This window comes from Marmota marmota, unplaced genomic scaffold (genome assembly GCF_001458135.2).
Source record: "Marmota marmota marmota unplaced genomic scaffold, marMar, whole genome shotgun sequence".
Lineage (NCBI taxonomy): Eukaryota > Metazoa > Chordata > Mammalia > Rodentia > Sciuridae > Marmota > Marmota marmota.
Genome location: NW_025999896.1, coordinates 4447018 through 4474985, shown reverse-complemented (window position 1 = coordinate 4474985; position 27968 = coordinate 4447018). Strand labels below are relative to the sequence as shown.

At 39.8% G+C, this 27968-nt stretch overlaps 1 protein-coding gene across 4 annotated transcripts in view; it reads right to left on the bottom strand.

Annotated features, from left to right (window-relative positions):
- Nucleotides 1–27968, bottom strand: part of Dnah9 (dynein axonemal heavy chain 9) — a 334407-nt gene that overhangs the window by 225442 nt on the left and 80997 nt on the right. For all 4 annotated transcript variants that reach the window (XR_007345608.1, XM_048798092.1, XM_015504497.2 and 1 more), the window contains exons 20-26: nt 23424–24294; nt 20916–21046; nt 20107–20233; nt 15633–15785; nt 14301–14426; nt 12719–12958; nt 11926–12086 (exon numbers count right to left, since the gene is read on the bottom strand). Coding sequence is in view for 3 of the 4 variants with exons in the window: in XM_048798092.1 (XP_048654049.1) it covers nt 11926–12086; nt 12719–12958; nt 14301–14426; nt 15633–15785; nt 20107–20233; nt 20916–21046; nt 23424–24294 (1809 nt within the window). In the remaining variant the exon portion in view is untranslated. The remainder of the gene's footprint in view (nt 1–11925; nt 12087–12718; nt 12959–14300; nt 14427–15632; nt 15786–20106; nt 20234–20915; nt 21047–23423; nt 24295–27968) is intronic.

Here is a 27968-nt window from a genome sequence, read left to right as displayed (position 1 = left end):
GGGTCTTGTCTTTCTTGACCACTGTTAGAGTCTGTAAACAAGTCTGGATGGCGCCTGGCAAAATGCCAGAGGGAGTGGTTTGTAAAGTACCGCCAGCGAGCCATTAAGTGTGGAGATTCCTTATTGGTTGACTGCTGTATCTAGTTTATGCTAATTAAGATAAGCTGTGAAAAATGTATAAATACCTCTGTTGTCCTACAATAAACGGCTCCTACTCCTGCTGTATCAATCTACACAAGTTGTTCGTCACCCCCCTGGTTATTTTGCTGCAGCTGGACTGCAACAGACCACTGTTACCATTCAATTACTTTTTTCTCCTCTTAAACATTCATGGCTGGATCTTCATGGTCCTACGTACAGCCTTCGGGACTCTTGAGTTTCTGGCTCCAGATTGGCCCATACTATCCACCTCTCTGGATTCCAGAGCCACTGTAGCCCTATATCCTTCAGAGGGAAAGGCCTGAAGGAGCAGAGTCCTAATCCCCCTAGGACTCACCTCACCATCTTCACTCTCCCCTACTTTCTGTCCCCCACAGATGCCTTCTCTGCATCTAAAGCACCATCCCATGTCTCCCTTTTCCAGAGGCACAGGGAACACAAGAAATTTGGAAATCTAAAAGGTTTTACCAAATAGAATTTTCATAGAAAAACTTAAGAATCTTTGAAAGAAATCTTTGGGACTAGATGCACTCTTGTTTTGAGCATCTAGTGAGTTTCTGGTTATCTCCAGGAGCACTGTGGGGGAAATGTCAAAATATTATTTCTCCCCCAATGACAATAAAACTCATGATCTGAGACAGATTTCCTAAGTGGATTAATCCAATTCTCATATTTTACAGATGAGTGGACTGAGGCTCAGGGAGAGAAACTGGGCTGTCTAATGAGTCCTACTAACTAAGAGAAGACGAGTAGGGTTTTAACACAAAATTCTTTTTTTCCCCCTGGATACCATCATTTATGTTTTTTTTTTTTTTTTTGATTTGTTATATATGACAGCATAATGCATTACAATTCAAAGTACACATATAGAGCATAATTTTTCATATCTCTGGTTGTACACAAAATAGAGTCACACCCTTCTTGTCTTCTTATATGTACTTAGAGTAATGATGACCATCACATTCCACCATCTTTCCTACCCCTATGCCCCCTCCCTCCCCTTTTCCCCTTTGTCCTATCTAGAGTTCATTTAATCCTCCCACCCTACCCCCACAGCATATTGTGGATCAGCATCCTTAAATCAGAGAAATCATTCAGCAATTGGTTTTGGGGATTGGCTAACTTCACCTAGCATTATATTCTCCAGCTTCATTCATCTACCTGCGAAAGCCATGTTTTTATTCTCTTTTAATGCTGAGTAAAATTCCGTTGTGTATATATGCCACATTTTTTTTATCCATTCATCTACTGAAGGGCATCTAGGTTGGTTCCACAGTTTAGCTATTGTGAATTGTGCAGCTATAAACATTGATGTGGCTGTGTCCTGTGGTAAGCCATTCTTATAGACCGTGGCCGCCATTAGAAGATGGCGCCGGCTTCCACTGTGGCCTGTGATAAACAACTCCTTTTATGGAGAGTTGGCGCGCAATCCCTTTCCACCCTATGAGAGAGATCCACGTGGCGGCTTAGGATTGGGATGCGAGGGGCTTTATTAAGCTGTGCTTGGGTGTGTCGAGCGGCGGGCGCTAGAAGATGATACATGACTCAAGGCCTGAATAAACTGCTGAAAGAAGAATCCTGTGTCGTGTTTTCCCTTGCCGGCGAGGGGTCGAGACAGTGTCCCTGTAGTATGATGTTTTTAAGTCCTTTGAGTATAGACCAAGGAGAGGGATAGCTGGGTCAAATGGTGGTTCCATTCCCAATTTTTCAAGGAATCTCCATACTGCTTTCCATGTTGGCTGTACCAATTTGCAGTCCCACTAGCAATATATGAGTGTGCCTTTTTCCCCACATCCAAACCAACACTTATTGTTGTTTGTATTCATAATAGCTGCAATTCTGACTGGAGTGAGATGAAATCTTAGAGTAGTTTTGATTTGCATTTCTCTAGTCACTAGAGATGTTGAACATTTTTTTCATATGTTTGTTGATTGATTATATATCTTCTTCTGAGAAGTGTCTGTCAAGTTCCTTGGCCCGTTTATTGATTGAGTTATTTGTTTTTTTGGTGTTGAGATTTTTGAGTTCTTTATATATTTTCTAGAGATTAGAGCTTTATATGATGTGTGTGTGCTAAGAATTTGTTCCCAATTAGTAGGCTCTCTATTCACTTCACCGATTGTTTCTTTTACTGAGAAGAAGCTTTTTAGTTTGAATCCATTCCATTTATTGATTCTTGAAATTAATTCTTGTGCTATAGGAGTCTTATTGAGGAGCTTGGGGCCTAATCCCACATGACAGAGATTTGGAATAAAAGGCATTTCTGTATATCAGTGACAAATCCTCTGAAAGGAAAATGAGGAAAACTACCCCATTTACAATAGCATTAAATAAAATAAAATACTTGGAAATCGACTTAACAAAAGAGGAGAAAGATCTCTACAATGAGAACTACAGAACGCTAAACAAAGAAATTAAAGAAGACCTTAGAAGATGGAAAGATCTACCTTGCTCTTGGATAGGCAGAATTAATATTGTCAAAATGACCATACTACCAAAAGCACTATACAGATTTAATGCAATTCCAAACAAAATTCCAATGACATTTCTCATAGAAATAGAAAAAGCAGTCATGAAATTCACCTGGAAAAATAAGAGACCCAGAATAGCTAAAGCAATCCTTAACAAGAAGAGTGAAGCAGGTGACATCACTATACCAGACCTTAAACTATACTCCAGAAAAACAGTAACAAAAACAGCATGATATTGGCACCAAAATAGACTTGTAGATCAATGGTATAGAATAGAGGACACAGAGACTAACCCACATAACTACAATTATCTTATATTAGAGAAAGGCACCAAAAACATACATTGGAGAAAAGATAGCCTTTTCAACAAATGGTGCTGGGAAAATTTGAAATCCACATGTAACAAAATGAAATCAAAGCCCTATCTCTCACCATGCACAAAATTCAACTCAAATTAGATCAAGGACCTAGGAATTAAACTAGAAACACTGCATCTAACACAAAGCTTTGTAAGACACAAAGAAAAGAGAGGAGCCTTTATATCCCTCTGCTATCTTCAGACACATCCCTGCTTTAGGAAACCCTCTGTAGTCTATTAAAGAGTCCATTCCTTTAAATACCCAAGTCAGCTCCTTCAATCTGCTCCTGCTTCTTAGTGTGGGTTGGGAGTTGATGCTATAGCCTTTTAAGGCAAGGACTCAAATCAGGCAGAATGACTTCCAACCTTGCTTCCATTATGCTGTGTCTAGCCAAATTACTAAAAAAGTTTTGGGTTAAAAAAAAAAAGTGTCATCAGGGTCCTGCTATGGTTTGGATGTGGTTTGTCTTTCCAAAAGTTTGTGTCCTGGAAGCTTAGTACCCAGTGTGGTGGTATTAAGAGGTAGTAGAAGATTTAAAAGGCGGGGCCTACTGGAAGGTGGCTAGGTCATTGGTTAAAAGGCGGGGCCTCCTGGAAGGTGGCTAGGTCATTGGTGTGCCTTTGAAAGAGATTAAGGCTGGTCTCCCAGAGTTTTTGCAGAAGTGAATTATTACAAAAGGAGCAACACCATCTCCTCCTTGCTCTCGGGATTCCTATCTCACCATGTTATCTCTGCACGTAGGTCTGCCATTTTGTGATGCCATCAGCCACAAGGTCTTCATCATAGACTAAACAGACAGGGTCACCCAATGTTGGACTTCCATCCCCCCAAACCATGAACCAAATAAATCCCTTTCCTTTATATGTATTTTGTTGTAGCAATGGAAAGTGGGTTAATATAGGTCCATCACATGTGACCTTTTCTTCTGGCATATTTAATTTCATTATTATTATTTTTTTTTACAGCAGTCCCTTCCACAATGGGCCAATTCCAATTGTTTGAAAGGTCTTCCTAACATTGAGCTAAAGTAGTCTTGTTTTCTCTGGGAAAATGACTTTTACGAGTTCTAGTCTTATCTGCCCCACCAGGGTCTTAAAAGTTTAAGATGGACAAGAGATTTAAAGGTAACTTGAAAGGGGGCTGGGGTTGTAGCTCAGTGGTACAGCACTTGCCTACCACATGTGAGGCACTGGGTTTGATCCTCAGCACCACATAAAAATAAATAAATCAAATAAAGTCATCGTGTGTGTCTTCAACTAAAAAAAAATTTTAAAAAAAGTAACTTGAAAGGTAGAAATTTTAGCGGTGTTATTTTTTGAGGTAACAAATAATTGAAATATAGTTTTTTCCTCTCTCTTTTTTATACAGTTGTTCAACTTGCAGATAAAGAAAATATCAAATATTCTGTGTATTGATTTTGAATATGAAGAGCTGTTGCTATCACAAAAATTTTGTCTGGATAATCTTCGAATTGGTGGAGTCAGGGTTGTCTGTATTAATTTTCTATTGCTGTGTAACGAACTACCACACACTTAGTGGTTTAAAACGACACCCATGTATTATGTCACAGTTCTGTGGGTCAGAAGTCCAGTTGGGTTCTCTGCTTAGGGGCTCATGAGACCAAAATCAAGGTGTCAGCTGGGCTGGGCTAGTATCTAAGGAGATCTGCTTCCAAGCTCATTCAGGTGCTTGGCAGAATTCACTTTCTTACTGGTTGTGGAACTGAGGCCCTGTTGGTTGCTGTTAGCCAGGGGATCTCTCAGCTCCCAGAGTCCATTATACCTTCCTTGTCATGGTCCCTTCACAATTGGCAATGGGATGTCAAATTCTCCTTAGGCTTCAGATTATTGTGACTTTCTCTTTTGTTTTTACCAAAACAAAGCTCTGCTTTTAAGAGCTCACATGACCTTATATTAGGTCCATCTGAATAATTTCCTTTTTACCGTAGGTTATGGTTTGGGTTTTTAAATGTCCTCCAAAGGCTCATGAGGGAAAGACTTGGTCTCCACCTTGTGGGGCTGCCGGGAAGTTGTGGTGCTGCTTTTAAAGGGGTAGGGCCAGTGGAAGGAAGTCAGGTCACTGGGGTTGTGTCCTTGAACAGGATATTGGTCACTTCCTCTCTCTATATATATATATATACTCTCTGGCCTCCATGAGGTAGATAGGCCTTCTCCATGCACTCTGCCATGATGTACTATGCTGCCACAGTACATCATTTTTTTTTGTTGTTACTATAGGGCCAAGTAATCATGAATGTAAACCTCTGAAAGTGTCAGCCCCAGTGAACTTTTCCTCCTTTGATTTTTTTTCCTCAGATATTTCTGTTACAGCAGTGGAAAGCACCTTATTACAAACACGATCATGAAAATGATATCACCAAAGACACGACTTTCACCCACATTCAAATACGAGGGAGTTTTACAAGAATTAGAGACATTGAGGGTCAGTCTTGGAATTATGACTACCACATGGTTCAATAATCATAACTGAGGAATGAATGTGATACAAAAATATCTACCTGAAGAGAAGCCTCCAGTGACATACCCCGGACTCAGATTCTTCCTGATGTTTGATATCTTTGATGACAACTCGAATTAGCAAATATTCAGCCTGGAGATATAACCCAGTGGTGGAGCATTTGCCTAGCATATACAAGACTCTGGGTTTAATTCCCAATATCACAAAAAGAGAAAAAGAAATAATTGACTAGCTAGAACTAGATAGAAGATGGACCAAATTTCTGAATAGTTTTACAATTCAAAATGATGAGCTAGACTCAACAAAATCAAATTTAAAATGGGCAATGCAAAATAACCTTCCAAACACTTGAATGTATAGAGAAGGGGAGGGAGATATGATTAGAAGGCAGTTCACATGAACATGACCCAGAGATTTTAGTAGATTGCAAGTTCATTATGACAAACAGCATTAATAGAAAAAAAAAGTCCTTAGTGTCAAGCAAAGCCTAGTCTATTCCTTTTATAACATTTTAATATTTGACTTTAAAAATTTTTCTTGTTCCACATCCACACAAAGACTTTCATGGAAATGTTCATGGCAGTACTATTTATAATGACCCCAACTAGAAACAATCTAAGCGTCCACCAGTGGTGCATGGACAGACAGAATAATTGTTCCCAATTCTAGGATATATTACATATATCATTTGGTTATAAGATCCTTTCAACCAGTGATTATATTTTCTGCTTACACTACCTCATAAGTGACTTTCTCAAAATGTGACAGAAAGAACTGAGAGGAATTTCTCGAATGTCCCACATATGATCACTTTAGAATAACAGCATGCCTAGTCACTAAGCTCAAGTAGTTATGACTATGCTCTGAAATACTTGGGTGTCTTAAATATGATCAGGAATTCTAGAAGTGACTTAGAAAACCCAAGAGAATCAAGAGGAAAATTCTTAGAATTTGTAGTGTATAGTAAAATGTGCAGAATAGAAAATAAATACACAAAAAATCATTGTTTTTCAATATACAGGTGAAAAAATGTTAAAAATGTAATAAAGTTAGGCTCACCTTTTTTAGATACAGCACCAAAAGCATTGCCATTAAATAAAAATGGATAAATTGTAGCTTGTCAAATTCAGAACTTTTGTACTTCAAAAGATGCTATTAAGAAAATGAAAAGATAAGCCATAGACTAGGATTCAGTAGTTACAAACACATATGTATTATATCCAGTGTACACAGGGAATTCTCAAAACTCAGTAAGAAGACAAAAGACCATCAAATAATGGACAATAGATATAAATGGACATTACACCAATGTCCAATAAGCATGTGAAAAGTGCTTGTCACTAGTCACTAAGAAAATGCAAGTCAAACCTAAATGAGAACCATTCACATCCACCAGAATGGCTACAATAAATTTGACAGTAATAAATGTCATCAAGGAGTGGAGCAATGGGAACCCTTGCATGTCACCAGAGCAAATGTGAAAGGAACCATCCCCTTTGGGAGACAGTGTGACAATTTCTCAGAAAGTTAAACACAAACGTACATAGAACCCAATACTTTCCCATCCAAGAGAAACAAAAACATATCCACACAAAGACCTGCATGAAAAGGTTCATGGCAGTACTGTTTATAATGATTCCAACTAGAAACCATGCAAGCGCCCACCAGTGGTGTATGGACAGACAGAATGCCGAACACCCATAAGAGTTCAAGCTCTGATATCTCCCTGCTCAGAGCCTGGAGCTGGTCATGCCTTAGCAAGCTGGACATATCTCCTAAGGAGGTGAGATAACTCTTTTCTATTTATGTTGGCTTGAGTTGAACCTCTATTACTTGTAACTGAAAACGTTTTGATAAAAAAGTTGATTCATTTTACTTGACAGTCAAAAAGTTTTTCAAAGAATTAAAAAAGATTGAATGAAAAAGGTAGAGTGAACTAGAATAAAATGTAGATGAATATTAAATTTATCTTTAGATGAATAGGGACTTTCTCAGCATAAAAGTAATCATAAAAACAGAGAAAAGTGAGCAATGATAGTAATAATACATACACCGAGTAGAAAATCTAATAGTCAATAAACACGTGCTTCTGAATCCTGTAATTAAGGTCACCTAAATCCAAACAAGACATAATTTTGACTAATAAAATTAATTAAAATGTCTACAGTAATATTTAATGCTGTTTAAGATATTGCTCACTCAATACTTTCATAATCCACCGGTAAGAACAGCTTTATGAAAGTCCATAGTTTCATAAAACATTATTTTTCAGGAAAAATTTGTAAGTATGTATCATCTAATTGTCTTGCTTCTTGAACTCTATCCTGGGGAAATAATAATAAATTTTGGCCAAAAATTTACACATGATTTCATGCTTTAATAGTAAATGCTTAGAAATAACTTAAATACCCATAATATGGTTATTCTACATAAGGTATGGGGTACTTGCAGATAAACTATAATTCAGCATTTCAGTGTTTTAGAAGGATAGTTAGAGAATGCACAAAATATAGTGCTCAGTAAAACAAGCAATCTAGCTATTTTATACGCAGCATATAACCTTAATTTAATCTTTTAAAATCTACCTGTAGAAGATAATAGACTAAATATTAACAAGGATTATCTCTGGGTGACTTTTATGTTCTTTGTTACAGGTTACTAAATTTTCCAGATTTTTCTCTAATAAAAATATCAGAGAAAAACTTCAAAAGAAAGTGTATGGTTTTGCAAGTTATGCCCTTGTCCAGCAAACCACCTTCAAAGACTTTGACATCAATTATGTCTCACCTATGTGTAGTAGTTCCTGAGAAATTAAGAGGCACTCCAAATTAGTACACAGTTGATTAAAACAGTACTTAACACAGAATAGAAAGGGGGCATTTGTGTGTGAAGGTGAAGGAAGGGGAGAAGGGGGAAGGAGATCATCCAAAGGCTAAGAAACTACTTATGAGAATTGCTTTTGTTCAGCCTGGAAAAACATTTCCATTTATTTCTTCAACTTAGGGTTGTGCCAAAGTCCTGTGACAATGGCTGAGCCATGGTACCTACTTATATATTCAAGTCCCATCCAGGCAGTGGGAAATTCCAAAGAAACAGGCATAATCAGCCAGATGTACTGTACTACGGGTGTGCTTTTAATGAATGTGCAAAGGTTGTACAGATCAATTGTCCATTTGATTAATTCTTCTGGCAGGAGGGAATTAAATGTACTTACGCTACACCCCAGTAAAGGTTGAATGCTCTTTAAAATGTGATTTTTTATGTGGAGGCCAATTTTCTTTTCTTTTCTTTTTTTTTTTTCTGGGTAAAACATTTCTTGAGATAATAATAGAAGTCAATGAGAAAATGGAATTTACCATATAAATATTCAACTACGTAGTATTTTGTCAGAAAGGTACCTAATGGGCCCAACAAGGTCAAGGTCTATATAGTATTCGCCATTCTTTGCAGCAAACCTTCCTTTCAATTTTTTATTTGCTTCATTTCACAGAAGAGGTGATAAATCCCTATTTTAGAAATAATTCATTGTCAAAACTTTACCCTTTCCCTCTGTAAGGCATTCAGCATAAGCATATTAGAGACCTCTAAATCCAAAAGAAGCAATTATCTTCTTCAACTCTCAGGCAGGTGCAAAGACCCGGGGAAACAAAAGAGAATTGTACTTTTTATCATTTGGAATTATAATGTCTGATAGGTCAGTGGGAAAGAAGGAAATATTCTGGATGGCACAGGGAAGCTGAGAGAGAAATCATTTCCTTGCATTTGCTCAGAAAATACATCTTGAATGTTTTTGATGTGCTGGCACAGTGCTAGGTCCTGAGAGTAGAGCAGAGAGGGAATCAAAGTCAATGTTATCATGGAGTTATATAGTCTACAGTGGGGGGATAGACATGAATCAAGTTGCTCAAATATATCATGGCTTCATTATTTCTGTTTCAAGTGATATAAATTTTCAAACAAATTAGCTCATATTCCAAAACAGGCAAAAAAAAAAAAAATTCCTTGCAAAAAGACTGTGCCAGATTTCCTCTCTGCTAGTGACAGAAGTCTTGCTGAGAATCACCATAAAGCCAAAGACATTCGAGAGTCCAGTCTGAGTGAAGCTAAAAGTGGGAAAACTTTTCCTTCAACTCACACCGGCAGAGCCCCTCCAACTAGCTGGGCCCAAGCAAACCAGGTGAAATCTTTCAGACGACAGACCTCCCAGATTTTGCAGCTGCCTTTACCATCCCACCTGCAGAGAGATCTGCAAGGGTCCTGAGCAGAGCCCTACCCTGAGTCAACTGGCCTTTCTTGATCCAGTCTCTTCTTATGTTGGAGGTTTTCAATATTCAACCATCATTCATTCAGTTGAAAAATAGTAATTCAACACCGACTTGGTACTGGGTGATCTTGCACATGGGGACAAAGGTTCCTAGTCACAGAGAGGAGTGCAGACAGCTAGCAAGCAAGAAAGGTCATTTCAGAAAGTGAGGGAGAAGATGAACAGGAGATGCCCTCAGGGTTATCTGCTCTGTGTGTGTGTGTGTGTGTTTGTAGGTGCGGGAGACTGTCTTTTAGAAACTAAGAGTGGTCAGGGAAGACCTCTCAGAACTGAGAGAAGAAGAAAGTGTGAGGCGTCACCAGTGGAAGAGAAAGATGAACAGGAGATGCTCTCAGAGTTCACACAAAAGATTATTGTAAAGGGGGAATGATTTGAGTGGAATTCTGGGCAGAAGAGGCCTTTCAGACTTGGGCAAGAAAATGAGTTAAAAAAAAACAAAAAAAAAAAAAAACAAAAAAAACCCACTGGGGCTGGTGACCAGGATAACCTCGTCCAGGGATGATGTTGGGTTTCTCATGTGTTATTCATTCAATGAACAGTGATTAGAATTTAACTGATTTGGAAATTTGCATCAGATATTTGGAAATGTGTTTGAGGATTTGGCCACAAACCAGATGATATGACTTAACACAGGAGAGAGAAAAAATTAAGAGAAAGATGACATAGATTCTATCCTGCAACTTTAACCTCTGCAATTCATGACAATCTCTTCATTACATAAAAGTCATTTGCTTTAGTGAGCCAGTCATGCAGATATATCACTCTTTCTGAACGAGATGAGACTTAGTGTTTAATGGTGTCATGGGGAAAGGGTATGAACTTTTAGCAGAATTTACAGAAATCTTAGAAGAATTTAAGTGTCACTTCTCACGACATTATTGCCCTTCCTTCTTTCTCCTTTGCCCTAGCCCTTGCTGACAGATGTATTTTCATAAAGCACAGGTTTCCTTCTTTTGCTCCTCTGATAAAAAAATTTCAATAGTTTATCATAACTGATATTCTATAGTCTGACTGCAATGGCCGACTAGCTTCTCAGAGTCAAGAATTCTATATTCCTCTCTTAGAAACACACCCTGAGTTTTCCCATTTCCATGACTGCCTACAACCTTCCATTTTCCAGGAATGCTTATTAGTAGCTCTTTAACTTTGGTAGATCTGTTTTAACAATTAGCAAAAGCTACAGATCCTCTTGATAGAAAAAGGAGCACATCAACCCCTCTCCATACAATGTTAGAGACACACTGGAAGCAACCTTACAACCTCCTACTGGAATCCAACGCATCCTTCAAGGTCCTGATCAGATACCTTTTCAGTCTTCTTCTCCCCTCTGGGCTCTGAGGGCTCACCCCTGTACCGTGTGTTTGGTAATCTGTAGCATAGAGCTTTGTGCCCTATTTTTTCCCATGGATTTGTACTTTTCTCCCTTGTGCTACTTAAATTTTCATTTAATATGCATTATTCCCCCCCCCACGAGAAGGAATTTAAGAGCAAGGACCATTTTAGTCATCTTAGTATTACCAGTGACTAGTTCAGTGTCTGGCAGAATTCATTCAGGTATGAATTCATATGAATGAGAGAAAATAGGTCTCCCTAAAAAGTTATAAGCACCTAATGATCGGAACTACGTTGCTTATATTTCTGTATTCTCAGAGTGAGCGGCACTAAGTAAATGTGGCGGTTGATTGATCAACTGATTGATAAGAGAATAATAGGGCTTAAATCACTGAGCCCTTATTATATGTTAAATTCTCCATAAGTATTCCTCTTTCATTATTACCAAAATCATGTGAGACGTGAGTTACTACCTCTGTTTTGCATACGAGGAAACCAAATATTTAATATTTTGCATACAAGGAAAATATTTAATATTTTCATGGTTAAACAGCTGGTATATGTTAGAGCTGGTGGTCTAACCTAGGTACGTATAACTCCTCAGAAAGTCATGACTCAAGTTTGTTCCAAGGAAGATTCTGCCCCATTTCCTTTCAGTTTTATTTTGCATCTGCTTTGATGAGTCACGTTCTCGTTCTCCCCTTCCAATTCTGTGAGTAATAGCAAGTGATGGTGACCTTGACCCTAAACACCCACTGAATAGCCTAAACCCAATAGCAGTAGGGCTGTTTGTGATGCTTACCTGTCAGTCAAAGGCGTGATCACTAGGCGAGGTGTATTTCCCAGGTATTCATAGGAATATAGAAACTGGGCATCACAGATGTTGGCAAAGCAGTGTTTGGCCTCATCATCCCAACGGTGGCGTAGCTGAGACAACCAGAGGAAAGCCTGGGCATTGTCCACCTAAAGAAAGAGTACCAAAGCAGTTGGGTGAACCACAGCATTCAACAGGTAGCAGGTAGCTCCCTGGTATCAGAATTCATGAGTCCTTGGATGGCTTGCGTGCTGTCACTCAAGAGTGTGGCATGCTCTGACCATCACAGCATAGAAAACACAAGCTGTCAAATTTCAGGTGTTCCTTGATTTAGGATGATATTTTGGCCTGATAAATAACAGCAATATTGAAATTGCACTTAACATGCCCTACCTACTGAATACCATAGCTTAGCCTAATCTACCTTAAACTTCTCAAAACATTTACAGTTGGGCAGAAGCATTTAACATAAAACCTATTTTATAATACAGTGTTAAATCTCATGTGATTCGTTGACTCCTATACTGATAGTACAGTTTCCAGTGAATGCATATAACTTTTGCACCATTGTAAAGTTAGAACAAAGTGTAAGTCAAACCATCTTGAGTAGAGGAACATCCACACACTGTTTTGCTGGATGTTCTAAAAGGTAGAAGGAGCTACCATGATCCTTACCCAGTTGGTGTGCAGACCCCAAGACCCTATATTTTAGCCACGTGTGAGCTGCTCCCTTGGTACAGTTGCCCACACAGAGGAACACCCCTGGACATTTTAGACCTACCTTTTGAGCAATCATCTTGGCCACCACGTCCCGGGCATGCACATCAATGGTGCATATGGTCATGATCTTTTGCCGGTCCCCCTTGGAGAGCTGGCCAATCAGCATGGTGATGAGAGTTTTGAGCTGGGCCACTTGCTTCTTGTAATATTCCTTCATGGCATTCTCATAACCTTCCTCCAGTCTGGCAAATGCAATGCCCACCTCTGTTGTCCACCATATTTGAGTACAGGTCAGGGCAACCTGTGACATCAGAGTGGTTGGTAAAGCTGTTACCAGTGTTATTTCCAACCAGCCCACTTATAAGACAGCCAGGGCTCAGAATGTAATTGTGTGGGTGATAGAGGCCCCTTCCCACCCTCTTCCACCAGCAATGACTAAGTGAACCATCTGCTCTAAACCCTTGGGTACGTGAAATGATTATAACACAAGCAGGGATGGCACTTTTTGCTCCTGAAAAAAATGTATCATTTGTTTGACAATAACCAGAGTTTGGTCAATGCCAGTGGCTTCTAGAAACAGATCATTCCATTTCTACTTCCTGGAGATAGCATTTTTCCCAAGCTGGAGAGGATAACAACTTGCTGACTGAGCATCTCAGTGACACTCAGTATTTACTTGGTTCTTCTGGATCCGCTTACGGTCAGAGGATTCAAATTTAGTAGGCCACTGCTATCATCTGTGCTCATATTTGCTTTTCCAGAAGACTCTCACTACATCTTTAAGTTTAGAAAACATATAATTTTATAATGGCTACTTTTTAAAGGCAATGATGAATAATAGCAAAATTCAGTATAGTCAGTAGGATTTGCATTTTTTTTCAGAGATTAAACATAAATAAGTGGGAAAGGGGGTTCAAATCGATATTTTTCATTTGCTTTTATATGGAAAATGCAACATTTTGAGTATTCATGGTAGAAAACTGAGAAAAACTGCTCATCTGTACTTCCACTTGGCGTGGGAGACATTGTTCTAGATGGTATTTATGGCAAGAGTAGAAGGCAACATATTTTCTTGTCTCAAGATTCCGATCAGCAATTCTGCCATGAGGAATCCTGATGGGAGTGATTCATTTTGTGAAATAGGGACTCTTGTGGTAGTAAGTTGCGGGGAGCCATCCGTGAAAACCACATGAGGATCTTCTCATGGTATGAAGCCAGGGAGATTTTAGATTTAACCTTGGGAACTATCTGTGGTTCTCCCATGCAATAGATGATCCAAGGCACATGACCTTTATCTTTGCTCTGCTAGGAAGATCTCTCTTCAATGGGCGTAACCCACTGGGAACTGGACAGCCCACCTTTAACCTTTTTGGGAGAAGAACATTCTATCGAAAGTCTTTGATGTCCCCTGATATAAATAAAGCAGGCACAGGCTCCATTTTGCCATAGTATACGAGCTCGATCCGAATGATCGGCTTGCCTGTTCTGCGCCTGCTTTTTGAAATTATTTTCTGTGTCCTGTGTTTTTTTGGTCATTCTATTTTTCCAACCTTTTATTTCTCAGGGGAAACCCGATTTCCATCCCCTGAGTGGGACGAGGGTAAGCTTAAGTAATACCATCCCTTAGGTCTCATTATGAATACCTGAGCCGGGTAGTCAAATAGCCAATGCTCCCTTGGTTTTTCCTCATAGGCAGTTACTCCTTCTGTCATCTGGTGCCTAACAGTTGCTTTCATGTGAGCGAGCACGTGGTTCAACCATATTTCTACCTGGAGGAAGAACTCTGGGTTAGAAACTGTGAATCTAAAAAGCTTTGATCAGTACTACAGGTTTTCTTCACCTAGCTTAGGCGGGGAGTGAAGAGAATTCAGCCCAGGCATGGTATATGACCCCAAAGCCCTATCAGAAGGCATAGAGACACATTGGGTTGTGTAGCCTGAGCTGGTGATAAATGAAAACTAGGTAGATGTGCTCGTTGGGAACACACAGGACAATGAAACAGGTTACAGGGGTCAGGGACTACTCCCTAGAGTTCACACAAGGAAATTCAAATCTGGTTTGGGCCAGATTTAGTTAAGTGGATTCTCAAGGACTTGTCCATACTGAGTATGGAGTTATACACCAGGAATGTATGTCCCCACTAACTATTTTCAGGGTCTACAAAAAGAACACATTCTAAATTAAACCTCAGGACTGCTGGCCATCCCCAGTTAACTGAAATTTCAAATTATTTTCTGGTACTAGAATTGCTTTCCAAAATACATGTTGATAAAGGTTGGAATCTTACAAAAGACCCCACTCCCAGCAGGGGTTATTCTGCACTAGATTAGAACCCTCAGGAGCAATGCTGTGCTGGATCAATTAGGATAATGAACAAGGCAGGATTTACAACTTTAGTGGTGTTGATGGATGGGAAAGAGGTTTAGGACAGAATAGACTTGGGCTTTATGTGCCTCAATTGTGTGTGGAAAATTTGGAGGTGCAGTAGGAGTTCCTGAACAGGGTGGTAGCTGGCTCTCCTAGGACTGTGAGGGGAAGTGACTCTGAGGTGTGTTTGTGCAGAGACGGAACATCTCAGGAAAGTGGGTGATTTCAAAGGACACTTTCTCCAGGGGAAGGTGTCAGGTTCCAGAGTCCCCTGTGGGCTGCTACAGGGTCGCCATGCTAACACCTTGTGGTGCAGCTAACCATCCTTGAATCTTTTTCTGGTTGACTCACAGAATTGTTTATGTGCATTTTATTCCTCTCACCACAGGTCTTTAGTTAAGAAAACAATATGAATGCTGTCATGTGTCCTTCCCAAAGAGAGGACAGCCGGGCACTAGAGGCTGCTCCAATGTCAGTTCAAGCTGGCTGTCCCAGGGCACAGACAGAAGCTCTGGCCCAAGGCCAGCTTCCCCAGAGTTGATGCTAACCATATTTGAATACTGATGCATGACAAAGGCACAGGAGGGGAAAGAACTATATCTCATTACCTGCCCACTGCAGTCACAGGGCTCACTGAAGGCCACGTACTCCTCTTCTTTGCTGTACATGCCAAGACTTGTCTTGGTTGGGTTCTCACTGGCATCTAGCTGGAATTGCATCTTGGCCATGTTGTCAAAAAGTTTGGAAAGGTGACGCTGAACCTATGAAAGGAAACCGTGCCAAAATATTGGAGAATGTGTCCAGAAGCAGCTTATTAAAGTTTTCCAGAAGCCAGCCATATGGCAACCCTTACAAAAAAACAGAACGGTAAACACCAAGCATTTAGAAGGATATTTGTGGGAAAGATGGAGAGGGGAAGATGGGAATTAAATGAATTGGATAGAAGTGGCCAAAGGAATATAAAACCATTGGGAATAGTGCACTAGCTACAAACTGATGGAACTGCATGGTTTGATTGATTCCTACTTGATCTGCTAAAGGTAGGACCAGTTTAGAGAGCATACGATGTTTGATTTGTTAGCTTTCATTCTAGGGAGACACAATTGTGAAACAGGGCATGAGCAGGGGATAGTCTGGCAGAAGAGAGCAAATATGGAGGGTCAAGAGCAGGGGTGACCTTGAAAGAAGCTGTACCATTGTTGGAATCTCTTTAGTTCAGCAAACAAAAACCAGGAGGGTGCAAAGCAAGAGCAAGCATGTTCACATCAAGCAGAAAGCCTGGCCCTGCTAGGCTGCTCCCAGGAGTGGTATCTCGTGGTAGAAAAGTCCTTCACAGTGATGCTCAGGGCAGTGTGCGGGGAAGGAGGATGAACACAGCCACACTGTGGTTCGGAAGTAAAGAAGATGGCAGGATGAAGGGGTGGGGGGAGAACAAACAGAAAAGCCGCCTTCTAAAAGAGCTTCTTGAAAAGATGCAAAGCGCCCTCAGTCTGCTGGTTTGTGGAATTACAATGCTAAATTTACAACATCCAACTCTCCAGCCTATGAGATGAGAGGGAAAAATCTAAGAGTATTCCGGGGAACTGTGAGGGTACCAGAAGAAGATGCCCCCACACTTATTTAGGATGGACACCTTGATAGGCTGGGCCTTTATTTATCCAAGAACAAAAATAAGGGACTTTAAAAAAGCAACCCTCATGGGACTTAGGAAAATATCATGAAACAGAAAAGAAGGAGAAAACAAGACTCGAGAAATTAAATAAAAGAACATGTATTTTTTTTAAAGTTTAAGCGAAACAAATAATTTTGAAAGAAATATTGGTTTGTTTTGCTTTCAGTTCAATGAAATCAGTATGAACTCTATAAAATACAAGGTGAAAGATGAGTTGGTTGAGAAATAAAGGAAAAAAAATCTATCAGCAGCACAGCTCGGTTTATAACAGTGTGGATAATACGAAGGGGCTGGATTGGCACAAGAAAACCAGGGTGTTAGACAAACTTGAGAAAGTGTTGAAGAATAAATGCCAAGGAAGAGGACTGGGGTAAGAGCGTGACTAAAGAGAAGGTAATGTCTCCAGCACAAAGAAAACAGAATATGTGATGGAAATTTGATGAGCCCGAGGCAAAGATAGTCAGATAATTGAATAGAAATATGAATTTAAAACTCAGTAGAAGAAAACATTTTTAAAGATAACAAAGACTCTAGTTTTTAGAGAGGGGAAAATCCTCATCAAGTGATGGGGGAGTTCAAAAAATAAAGTAAGTACCTAAGCAAATACAAATTTTAAAATTTTATTTTGAATTTTGATTTCCATCGGGATCCAGAGAGAAAGACTGACTGACTCAAAAGGTTAAAAAAAAATAAAAGTAGGTAGGCCTCAGGGATTGCTCTGTAATAGAGAATAGCACAGCAATGTCTGTAGGGATTGAGAGGAAATTACTGTGACCTATGACCTCTAAATCTAATTGTTCCATCACTAATGTATGAAACACATAGACTCACAGATGTAGGAGTGGAGAATTATTCTACTGTACTTCAACTCTTAGGGTACAAGGGGGAGCTACTCAAAAATTTACTCAAACCAGTGAGAAATAAATCAAAATATTTCAAAAATGAGTACCTTGTGTACTACAGACGTACAAAGGGTGGCAGTGATCTGATCCCTTCTATACACAGAATTAGTGAAAATATAGTTACAAAACTAAAGGCTGATACGATTCATATTTCAACTCCTTCATGTCTCGGCTACTTTAGAAACTTTTCAATCTGTAGGAAATAATAAAAAGAAAAGAAGAGCCACTGCTAAAGGAAATACTCTCTCCTTAGTACTTGCTTCTTAGTAACAAAACCATGTGCATGTACCTTCGATTGGCTCTGTTGGAGAAGCTCTCATGTACTGATAATGGTGATGCAAAAGGGTAAAATTCCTTATGGATGGAAATTTGGCCATATCTAACAAGACTATATATGCATTCACCCTTTGAGTTAGCATTCATACTTCTAGACATTCACCTGGAAAATAGATCTCCAACAATACAAAGTACACAATTATTTAGTGATACACCATTTGTAATTGTAAAATAGTATAAATGACCTGTGGCCAAACTATGATATATTGGTTCATGGAATATTATGCCAATGGAAAAAAGTAAAATGAGAGTGATATCTCTCAATTGATTTGGAATGATTTCCAGGATATACAAGTGAATGGAAAAAACCCAAGTCCAAACAGGCATACAGTATAGCATGCTGGCCTCTTGTGTAAAAAAAGGAGGAGATAAGGAAATGTACAGGAATGATTATAAATAGGCATCTGCTTATTTTTGCAAAGATAAATATAGAGAAGATAAGCAAAAAATGAATGAAACTTGCCATCTCCAGGGAGTGGAGGGGAGATAGAGATGATGTGGGAGAATAGAGAAAGGAGGAACACTTCTCTGAGAACACAAAGCTTTTGGTAATGGTTTGGTTCTTAGAATCAAATCAGTATTCTAAAGGTTCAAAAAGTAAAATCAATAAAGAGAAAAAAAACTAAAACTGAAAGCAGAAATAAATGTATGCTCGTATACTTCAAATGGATAACAAAACTACATGAAAGCAGGAAAGAACTCATCCAACTAATTCCTGAGCACAGTAATTTGGCTATATATCCTCAGTCTAAAGAAATTTTTTTTAAAACTATAGTCTCTCCTCAGGGTGAGAAGGGAGCATGCAGTAGGGACAGCTCGTTTCCTCATATTCATCCTTTTGAGATGCAGACTGTATGGTTGACAGCAATGATTCTCAAAATGTGGTCCTCAGTCCCACAGCCCCACTGGGGAAATTCTTAGAAATGCAAATTCTTTGACCCATCCAGATGTACCAAATCAGAAACTATGGGACTAAGACCTGAGATCTCTGCTTAAGAGACCTTCCGGGTGGTTCTGATGTATTTTCAAGATTGAGAACCGTTGTTTAGAGCTTCCAATACCTATAGTGTTTCAATTAGCCACCTTAATACTCCAAATACCTTATAACACAGCAAGCTTCTCCTATTTCATATTTCTGTGAAGAAGTGATATGCCCAAGACTATAACTAATGATGGCTGGAATCAGACTAGAACCTAAAATTCAGGACTTATTTTCCACTAAACCCCCTCAACTTTCAATTAATAAACCTTCCAAACTTATCTCCCCATAGAAATTACAGCTATTGCTCTTCTTAATATATGTTTCTATTCTTAATTGATACATAACAATTGTACGTCTTTGTGGGGTACAGAGTGATAGTCACATGTCATGATCAGATCAGAATAATTGGTACATCCATCACCTCGAACACTTATCATTTCTTTGTGTTGAGAACATTCAAATTCCTCTCCGCAAGCTATTTAAGAATATTCAATAATTTTTTTGTCAATCATAGTTATCCTACAGTGCTACAGAACACTAGAAGTTTTTCTGCGTATTCACACACCTATACCTATTAACCATCCTCTCTCCACTCCTTCCCAATATCTTTCCCAGGTTCTGGCAACCTCCGGCCTATTCTCTACTTCTTTGAGATCAACTTTGGCTTCTGAATGTTAAAACGTGGTATCTGTCCTTCTGTGCTTAATTTCTTTCTTTTTTTATTGGTTCTTTTTAGAGTTTTATACATGACAATAGAGTCCAGTTTGATACAATTATACAATCATGGAACATATCTTTTTCTAATTACTTATTTCACTTAACATAATGTCCTCTGGTTCCTTCCACATTACTGCAAAGAACAGAATTTCATTCTTTTTTTTATACAGTTGTCACTGTTGATTGCTATTTACTGGATCTCTCTTTAGAATTAGATTCAAGGCTTTTTTTTTTTTTGCATTCTCAAAGCATCCTCAGTTCTACTTTAGGAATGGCTGCTAAAAGGCAGGAGGACATCCTGGGCTGAGATAACTAATGATGGGAATGAAGATAGCGCTGAGGTTAGTGAACCATCGCTGGTGGCAACAAGGGCCTGAAATGAAGGTCTCTTCACTGCCAGAGAGGATGCAGCTACTCAGTCCTTCTGGACCTTTTTTTTTCCTCTCCTTTTTGCAGGTGCTCCCCCAGCTTACCTGTTGTGGATCTGTGCCATTAGAAAGGATGTCTAGCAGATCAGAAGAGGAGAGAAAATAAAACCGAGGGAAGGCAAGCCTCTTGGTATCTAGGTACTCTGCCAGGGCCTTCTCACATAGGCACAATCTGAGGGCACAGAACACGGGATCTGCTCATTAAGTGTGCCTAGACCCAAAGGTGCACACACATTACCCAAAAGCAATCACAATCTGCCATCCGTATCCACAGGTTCTGCACCCGAGGACTCCATCAACCAACTGTGGGTGGAAAATATTCAGAACTGCATCTGTACTAAACATGGACAGACTTTTTCTTGTCATTATTCCATTGATAGCACAGTATAACTATTCACATAGCATTTACATTGTATTAGATATTATAAGTAATCTGGAGATAATTTAAAGTATATAAGAGGATGTGTGGTGATTATACACAATACCATGCTGTTTTTACATGAGGAACTTGAGTATATGCAGATTTTTGCATATTTGCAGGGTGTCCTAAATATCTGCAGGGGGTCAGTGGATGCTGAGGGATGGCTGCATATGCAATATTTCAGATATATACAGAAGTTGGCAATAGAAATGCTTAGGAATGATTGCAAACACACATAGTTGCACATTCACATTGGTAGCAACACCCCTAATAATAGCCCATATTACCCAAACAATACAGGAAAAGCAAGAGGCACTCACAGACACTCATTCACACACTCAGGCAATTAAATAAAGTAGAAGCCTCAGAGATAGAAGAGGAAAGGGCACTACTGCCTCTTTCATGAGGAAAGGGGCAGCAATTGGACCATCACCTGCTCTGAATATCCTCCAGTTTTTCATAAAGACCCGATTTGTTGGTGGCTTCCACAACATTTGGAGTTTTCTGAGCATCATAAGCTAGCTCCTTAAAGTCAAGGTCGATGCCTTCAAATCTTTTAGAATCCTACAAATAAAAAAAAATGTGAAAAAAAATTTAGCAAACTGTTCCCTTCAATTCCAGGAAGCTCCCCACATATCAGAAGCAGAAATCTGTTCCTGGGCCATCCTATATAGCAATTGGACTCCAAGGAGGAAATATGTTACCTTGAAACAGAAGTTCTCAGATATCTCAGTCATGAAACCCCTTGATTTAAAAAAAAAAAATTGTTGAAGAGTCCAAATGGCCTTTGTTTATGTACCAAACATGTCGATCAGTATTTTATGTCTTATAGAATATTTTTTTTAAAACCTTACAATATTTAATTTATTAAAAAATAATAAACCCAATATGATAGCAAAAAATAATGTTTTTTAATCTAAAACAATTATATTTTCCAAAACAAAAAAATAACTTAGAGAAAAAGTGGCATCCTTTCACTTTTCTTTTTTCATTAAAATTTAGTGACTGACTTAATAGAAGTTAGTAGGATCCTCACATCTGCTTCTGCACTGTTTGGTGATACTACAGCCTCCATAGCTCCATTGTACATTCATAGAAGAATGAGAGTAACAAAAGCAAATGATGTTTCAGTATGATCTCTAAAATGGTTTTATTTTCGAGCATCCCTTCGAAAGGTGTCAGGGACTCCCCACCCCCACCTCAGGCATAAAATACATGATTCCTAAGATGAGTGGATCTAATGTGTTTTCTAGGCTCATGAAAATATTTATATAGCCAAAGTAAAACTTTAATTAGATGCCATCATCTATCTCCCTCTGCAAATACATACCTTGCATACAACCTTGCAATGTCGGTATGATGATTGAGAGACTAATATATGCAAAGCATTTCAGCCCAGCATCTGGCACTTAGCAGGAGTGTGTGGTTTTATTATTATGAAACAATAATCATAAAGGTATGTGCTCTGTGCATTGCTTTAATGAACTCTCTGAAGTAGGACCAGAATTTTTCCTAATTTACAGATGAGGAAACCAAAACACTAAGAGGTTAAGTAATTTTCCCAAGGTCCCACAGCTGAAGGTGAGAGAGTTAGGACTGAAGCCCAAACCTGCCATTCTTGCCCCCTGTGATCCACATCATCTCCCAGGAAGGCTTAAAAACTAGAGGCTAGGTAAATTATGCTCCCTTAATAAGATGTTCTGCTCATATTAAAAATGAAACTGCATCAAGGTTATAGTATTGAAAATATCTAGTAGGGATGTTTGAATGAAAAGAGCTGAACAGGAAATTGTAATTACACTGAGGGCAATTATGTGAAAATAGGTATATACATGCACAGAAGTTGGAAGATATTCACAATAAAAGAAAATAGTTACCAGTGGGGGTGAGAGATTATGACTGATTTTATTGTGCTTTGAAATCCCTTCCGTTATATTGTTAATACAAAGAAAATAAATGTATTTTCACGCTTTGTACACAACCTTGTGGCACTGTTTAGATACTAAGTCCTTTAATATTTTTAATGAAAAGTTCTCAAACATCTCCTACCAAAGTCTCCACCTATGTTCTTGTCTGCTTCTAATTAAGCCTGCTCCTCTTCAATCGCAGGCATTTGAGATAAATAAAATCTGGCTTATTCAATAAGGCTTAATTACAACTGCTATGACAGAATGTCCTGTTAATTTTCACTGCACGTGTACAACCCCTAATCTACATTATTACACTAACTGTGCTTTTGTACCATGAGATGGAAAACTGCAATGTTCTGATGGGTTGTGCTTTAATTTCTCAACAAGACCCGGACAACCAGTGACATTTTAGAATCACACTAATTTGTAAGCAAAGAACTCAAGGTGCTGAAGATGTTTGGAAAAAAAGAATTGGAGTCCATTGAGGGAGGGGTTAGTGAGCAGCACGTTCATTAGGGCTAATTAGAAGGGGCAAACACAAGAAGAACACGTATTTTAGGGAAATCCATTGTTGAGTATTTAGCTGACAGCTGGCATTGAGTGTGTTGGCACAGACCAGGGGTTTACAGAATGGCTCACTGCTGAGAAAGGAACTTGAATTTGTCTGGAAACTCATTTTTGGTTAGTACCTGCATTTTAATGATCTACAGAGCAGCCCATGAGGAGCTCACTCCAAACAATATTTGCTAACATTTTCCACCTCCGTTCTTGTGTGCATTTAAAAGGAGAGAGGAAAAAAAATAGAAAGATAAAACCAATTCTCCTTTCTTTTTTCTATGCATCTAAAGACAAACTGATCAGTGTGCAGTGCATTTCATCTCCTCTCTTATCCTCTGCTTGATTTTTTGGTGGTAGATGTGGTCAGTTTGTGGGAAGAGCCCTCCAAAGCAAGGAGGCAGAAAAGGAAAGAATCCAAATAGTGTAGGACCTGGGCCAGAGAATAGACAGAGTGGGATTTCCTTAGCACATACCTGGGGCAGCTGAGCCCGGATATCATCGGATCCAATGAATATACTTTCCAGGTGAGACCATGTGCGCTGCACCTCAAACCAGGTAGAGATGACAGCATCCGCTGTGGACAGCTTCTTCTGCCAGCCAGACACTTCCTCCAGGAAGAAAGCAACATACTTGGACATCATCAGGTTCTGAAGTTGGACTTGATTGTCCTCCAGAACCTCAATGAGGTCCTCATCAGACTGCAACAAGGGGACATTGGTCCGTGGGTGGGGCTCATATTGGAATTCCATGCCAGCCCAGGTGGTCTGCAGCTCCTTTAAGATCTTCTCCATACCCATCTCCTTGACGGCCTTGTCCACGATGCCCCGGACCTCATCCTCAAAGTGGTGCAGCTGGAGCTGCAGGAGGTGTGCAAGGGTGGTGTCCTTGTCCATGGTGAAGGTCATGCCCGTGGCCTGCACCAGCTGCCTCCAGTGCCGCTCCCGGATGGCTGGATTCTGCAGCTCTGCCACAGCCCTTAGGGAGGTCAGGGTGTTCAACACGGTGCTTTCTAGTCCTGTAAATGCATCCCAGGCCCTCACCTCCTTGTCAAGGTTACGAATGTGCCGTGTGAACTTTTTGCACTCCAAGTCCATGGTTTCCACGTTGATATCCTTCCACGCAGTGGTCTCCCAGGCATGGATGCTGGAGGTCACCATCCCAATGGTGTCCCAGAGCTCCTTCAGCTGGCAGGCTTCCTTCCTGCATTGGCGCAGTTGCTTGTATTCGGGAACATTGACCTCGAACAAGCTGGCGGACTCAGAAATGGAAGCCATGGTAGATTCCATCTGCTGGATCTTGATGTGCCAGGCGTCCAGCATTGGATGCGGCTCGATGGTATCAAACCTACAAAACACAATGTGTTCCCTTGGTAAGTACAACACACAGGGTTGGACTCCTAGAATCTCCAAGGTAATACCAGATGACATCTTTAAATGCTTGGTATTCTAGGGAAGAGCAGTGACTTTCACCAAACCTTCTAACCTTGGAAAGAAAAGACTTTCAGGCAAGGTTGGGGTATGGGAGCATTCAAGGGGAACACCAGGTTTCGATCCTGTCTTCACACCTGAGAAGGTAACAAAAATATTGCCTAGTCAGATGTAGAAGGAAACACCTCCATTCAAACCTCTGTCCTTTATTTAGCTTATGCAAGACTACTTGACCTAAAACAGCATGGTCATGTTCTTGCAGAAGCTGGAAAGCCACAGCCCCTTCCAGAGAACTAGTGGTGGTCAGTCTTTAAGTGAGAGAACTGCTCCATCTAGGGCCATGGCTCTCAGTCTTGGCTAAAAGGATCTTCTAGGCACTTTAAAAAATCCTTATGCCCAGACTTCTCCCTAGACCACTTAAATGAGAATCAATGGAATTGGATCCAGGATCTAGTATGTTTTCCAACTCCCCTGGTGATTCCAATATGCCAGGGAGGAGCTCACTCCAGTAGATTGCATCAGCATTAGATTATAGTGACCCAACTTGGAGAACCACTGTTAATGGCCATGAAGGCTGAGTTCAAAGTCCTCACTGGAGCCCTAAATAGTTACAGTACCATTTGGTGGTACTGAGGACTGAACCCAAGGATGTTCTATCACTGAACCATATGCCCTTCCTTCCTTCCTTCCTTCCTTCCTTCCTCTCTCTCTCTCTCTCTCGACATGGTCTCACAAAGTTGCTGAAGCTGGCCTTGAACTTGTGATCCTCCTGAGTCACTGGGATTACAGGTGTGCACCAGCAAGTACGGTGTTTCTTAGGATATGGAGGGGAGGTAGAAAGGAAGAGAATGACACACAAGTTCTTTTTTTTTTTTTTTGAACTGCCCCTTCTTTCAGTAGCCTTTAGAAATGTGTGACTTTGGAAATGGAAAGTCATCGTAATTAAAGTCATTAAGTCATCTACCTGAACTGCTTGCCACTTATGCCAGGTTACCAGGTGACACAGTGACAGTTAGGCATATCGTTAAATGAGTGTCAGATTAACTTGGATGTGTGTTATGTTTTGATTCCCACTCATTCATCTAAATCCTTTTGGCTCATAGACTGTGGTTGTAGATCTACATCATAATAGAGTGAGACTGAACATCACTTCTCTGTCAGTGATATTCCTCAGCTCCAAGGTATTTCAAAGCAGAACACAAGCCTGGAGTTTTCAGAGTTGAAGAGCACCTTCTGTCTGCATAGATGAGAAGCTTTATCTCCTGTGTGGAGTAGCAGATGAAGGACTAGCTGGAAAGAAGGGAAACATCTTCATGGCAAGTGACCCACAAACCAGGATCACCAAACGAGAGGATTATTTTGTGCATTCCTTTTCAGAGACTAATTGTTGGTCTGTGTAGGTTCCACTTTTTATCTTGACTAGAGGGAACTTGGAATGTGAAATCAGCCTCTCGGTGTTAGTACAAGATCTACAAAATTCAGGCAAACTCAAGAAGCCTGTTTAATTTACTAATGGACTCTGATCCAGAATAACTTATTAGATATGATCTATTAGAGTATTTGCTTGGTACACAGAAGATAATAAATGCTTGCTAACAATTCCTTCCATATCATGTATGAACATCCTTAAATCAATGTTGGTTCCTTAAATATTTGTAAGAGGTAAGTATTTGTCATACCTATTTCAAACTTCATTCACCCTCTTGGCATAATTTTTGTTTATTCTTTAAATTTGTAGCTAGTCATCTTCCATAGCTCAATGTGCATAAAAAGGTTATTTGGCCTAAGCTTTGAAAGGAACTTCTAGACATGAGGACACATAGTCAGTCCTCTTACCATTTCAAAACTTTAGGGCAAATTGTCAGAATATTCATATACTTGATTCATGTGTCTAATAAATCCAAAGCAGTTCTCGAAACCTGGGGGTAAATGATACAGCTTAAGAACAAGAAATTGGTAGGAAGGAAAAGGGTGTGCTGAGTCTTTGAAACTGAAATAATAATGCAAAAAGTATTTGAATCCCAAAGAGAAATGGCTGAGAAGTCTGCATGAATAAAATTATAATTAAGAGGAATGGAAATATGGTGCTCCTGTGCATGATCTTGAAAGAGTGATTGATGTGGGCTGCACCCAAACGTGAGCTTAGGGAGAGAGAGAGAATAAATGACTTCAGTTGATTTTTTGGGGGGAAGCTAGTTGTTGATCAATGTCAATGTCAGTACCATATCTGTACAGAGGAGGAAGGTAGGCACACCTTTGCATAATCCCCAACAGGTACATAAATCTCAGCCTGTCCCACCCTGAACTTGTGATCCTCAGTCCTTCGCATTCTGTTCCTGCCCATCTCAGTGGACAGTGGAGCAGTACCGTCTTCTACCTACTTGTCCATACTGAAAGACGTGGTCTCCTCTTCTCCCTCATTGCCACCCATCCTCAATCAGTTCTGCTGATTCTCTCTCAATTCCACTTCTCTCTCTCCATTATCTCTTCCACTGCTTCAGTTCAGGCCTTCCCACTTCTCATCTGGGATGTTGTAGCCTCCTTTCCATTAAGTACCTGGTCTTGAGTCTGTCTTGCTGTGGCTTGTCCATACCCACACACAGTAGGATTTATTTTATGGGTGGGTCCCTGACTTACGATGGTTAGACTTTGAGTTTTTTGATCTTGGCATGGTGAAAACATACTATTCATTCAATAGAACCTGTACTGTAAATTGTGAATTTTGATTTTCTCCAGGCTGACACTCTCTCATGAAGCTAGGCAGCCTCTGTGAGTCTCAGGTGCCAGTTAACTCCATGACTGTGAGGGGAAAGAGCAAAGACTCTACAGTGAGCCATGTTGCTGGGTGGGGTGCATTAAATACGTACTCAATGTGTACTATCTGGACACAATTCCATTGGTTGTCCAGATGTTTCTGGAAGTTTTCAGCCTCTCTGCCTTGGAATATATATATAATTCTCTTTTCTAGAATACCCTCACTTGACTCTCCTTTTTTTTTTTTATCCCAAACTGCTCTTACATACTTGCCATTGGCTCAAACGCATTTTCTTCCAGAGAGTACGAGCTGCCTCATTTAAGATGGTAGCCAGTATATGAATTTTATTACTCATTATTGAAAGTGTTCATGAGGCAGTAAATCTTGGAGGTCATAGAATGCATTTATCTCAAACTCCCAATACCTATGACACTTTTTGCTAAGTCCACTGTTGAGATCACAGCTTTATCTACTCTACAGAAGCCTAATCGGGTGAATGAGTCAGAATAACTGAAAGAACAGGGTCAACCTGAACAAATATCATGGCTTAGGATATGGATATGTTCTTGAGAGATTGAAAGACTCTTACTGCTCTTTTCTCCAGCTTTTGAAGAGACAACAGACACTGCTCCAACAGAACCAAAGCCCTTCTTTCCTCACAGCTGTCTGCTGTGAGGTCATTTGGAAGGCCTCATTTTCCTCTAGTGGTCACAGATAGAGGACAGCTGCCAGTGGGAGGGTATCTTCAAGAAGGATACCCAGCTCTTCACAGAATCTGCTTGCCAGCTGAAAACACTAATGGTCTCCATTCACCTGGAGCTCACAGACAAAGAAAT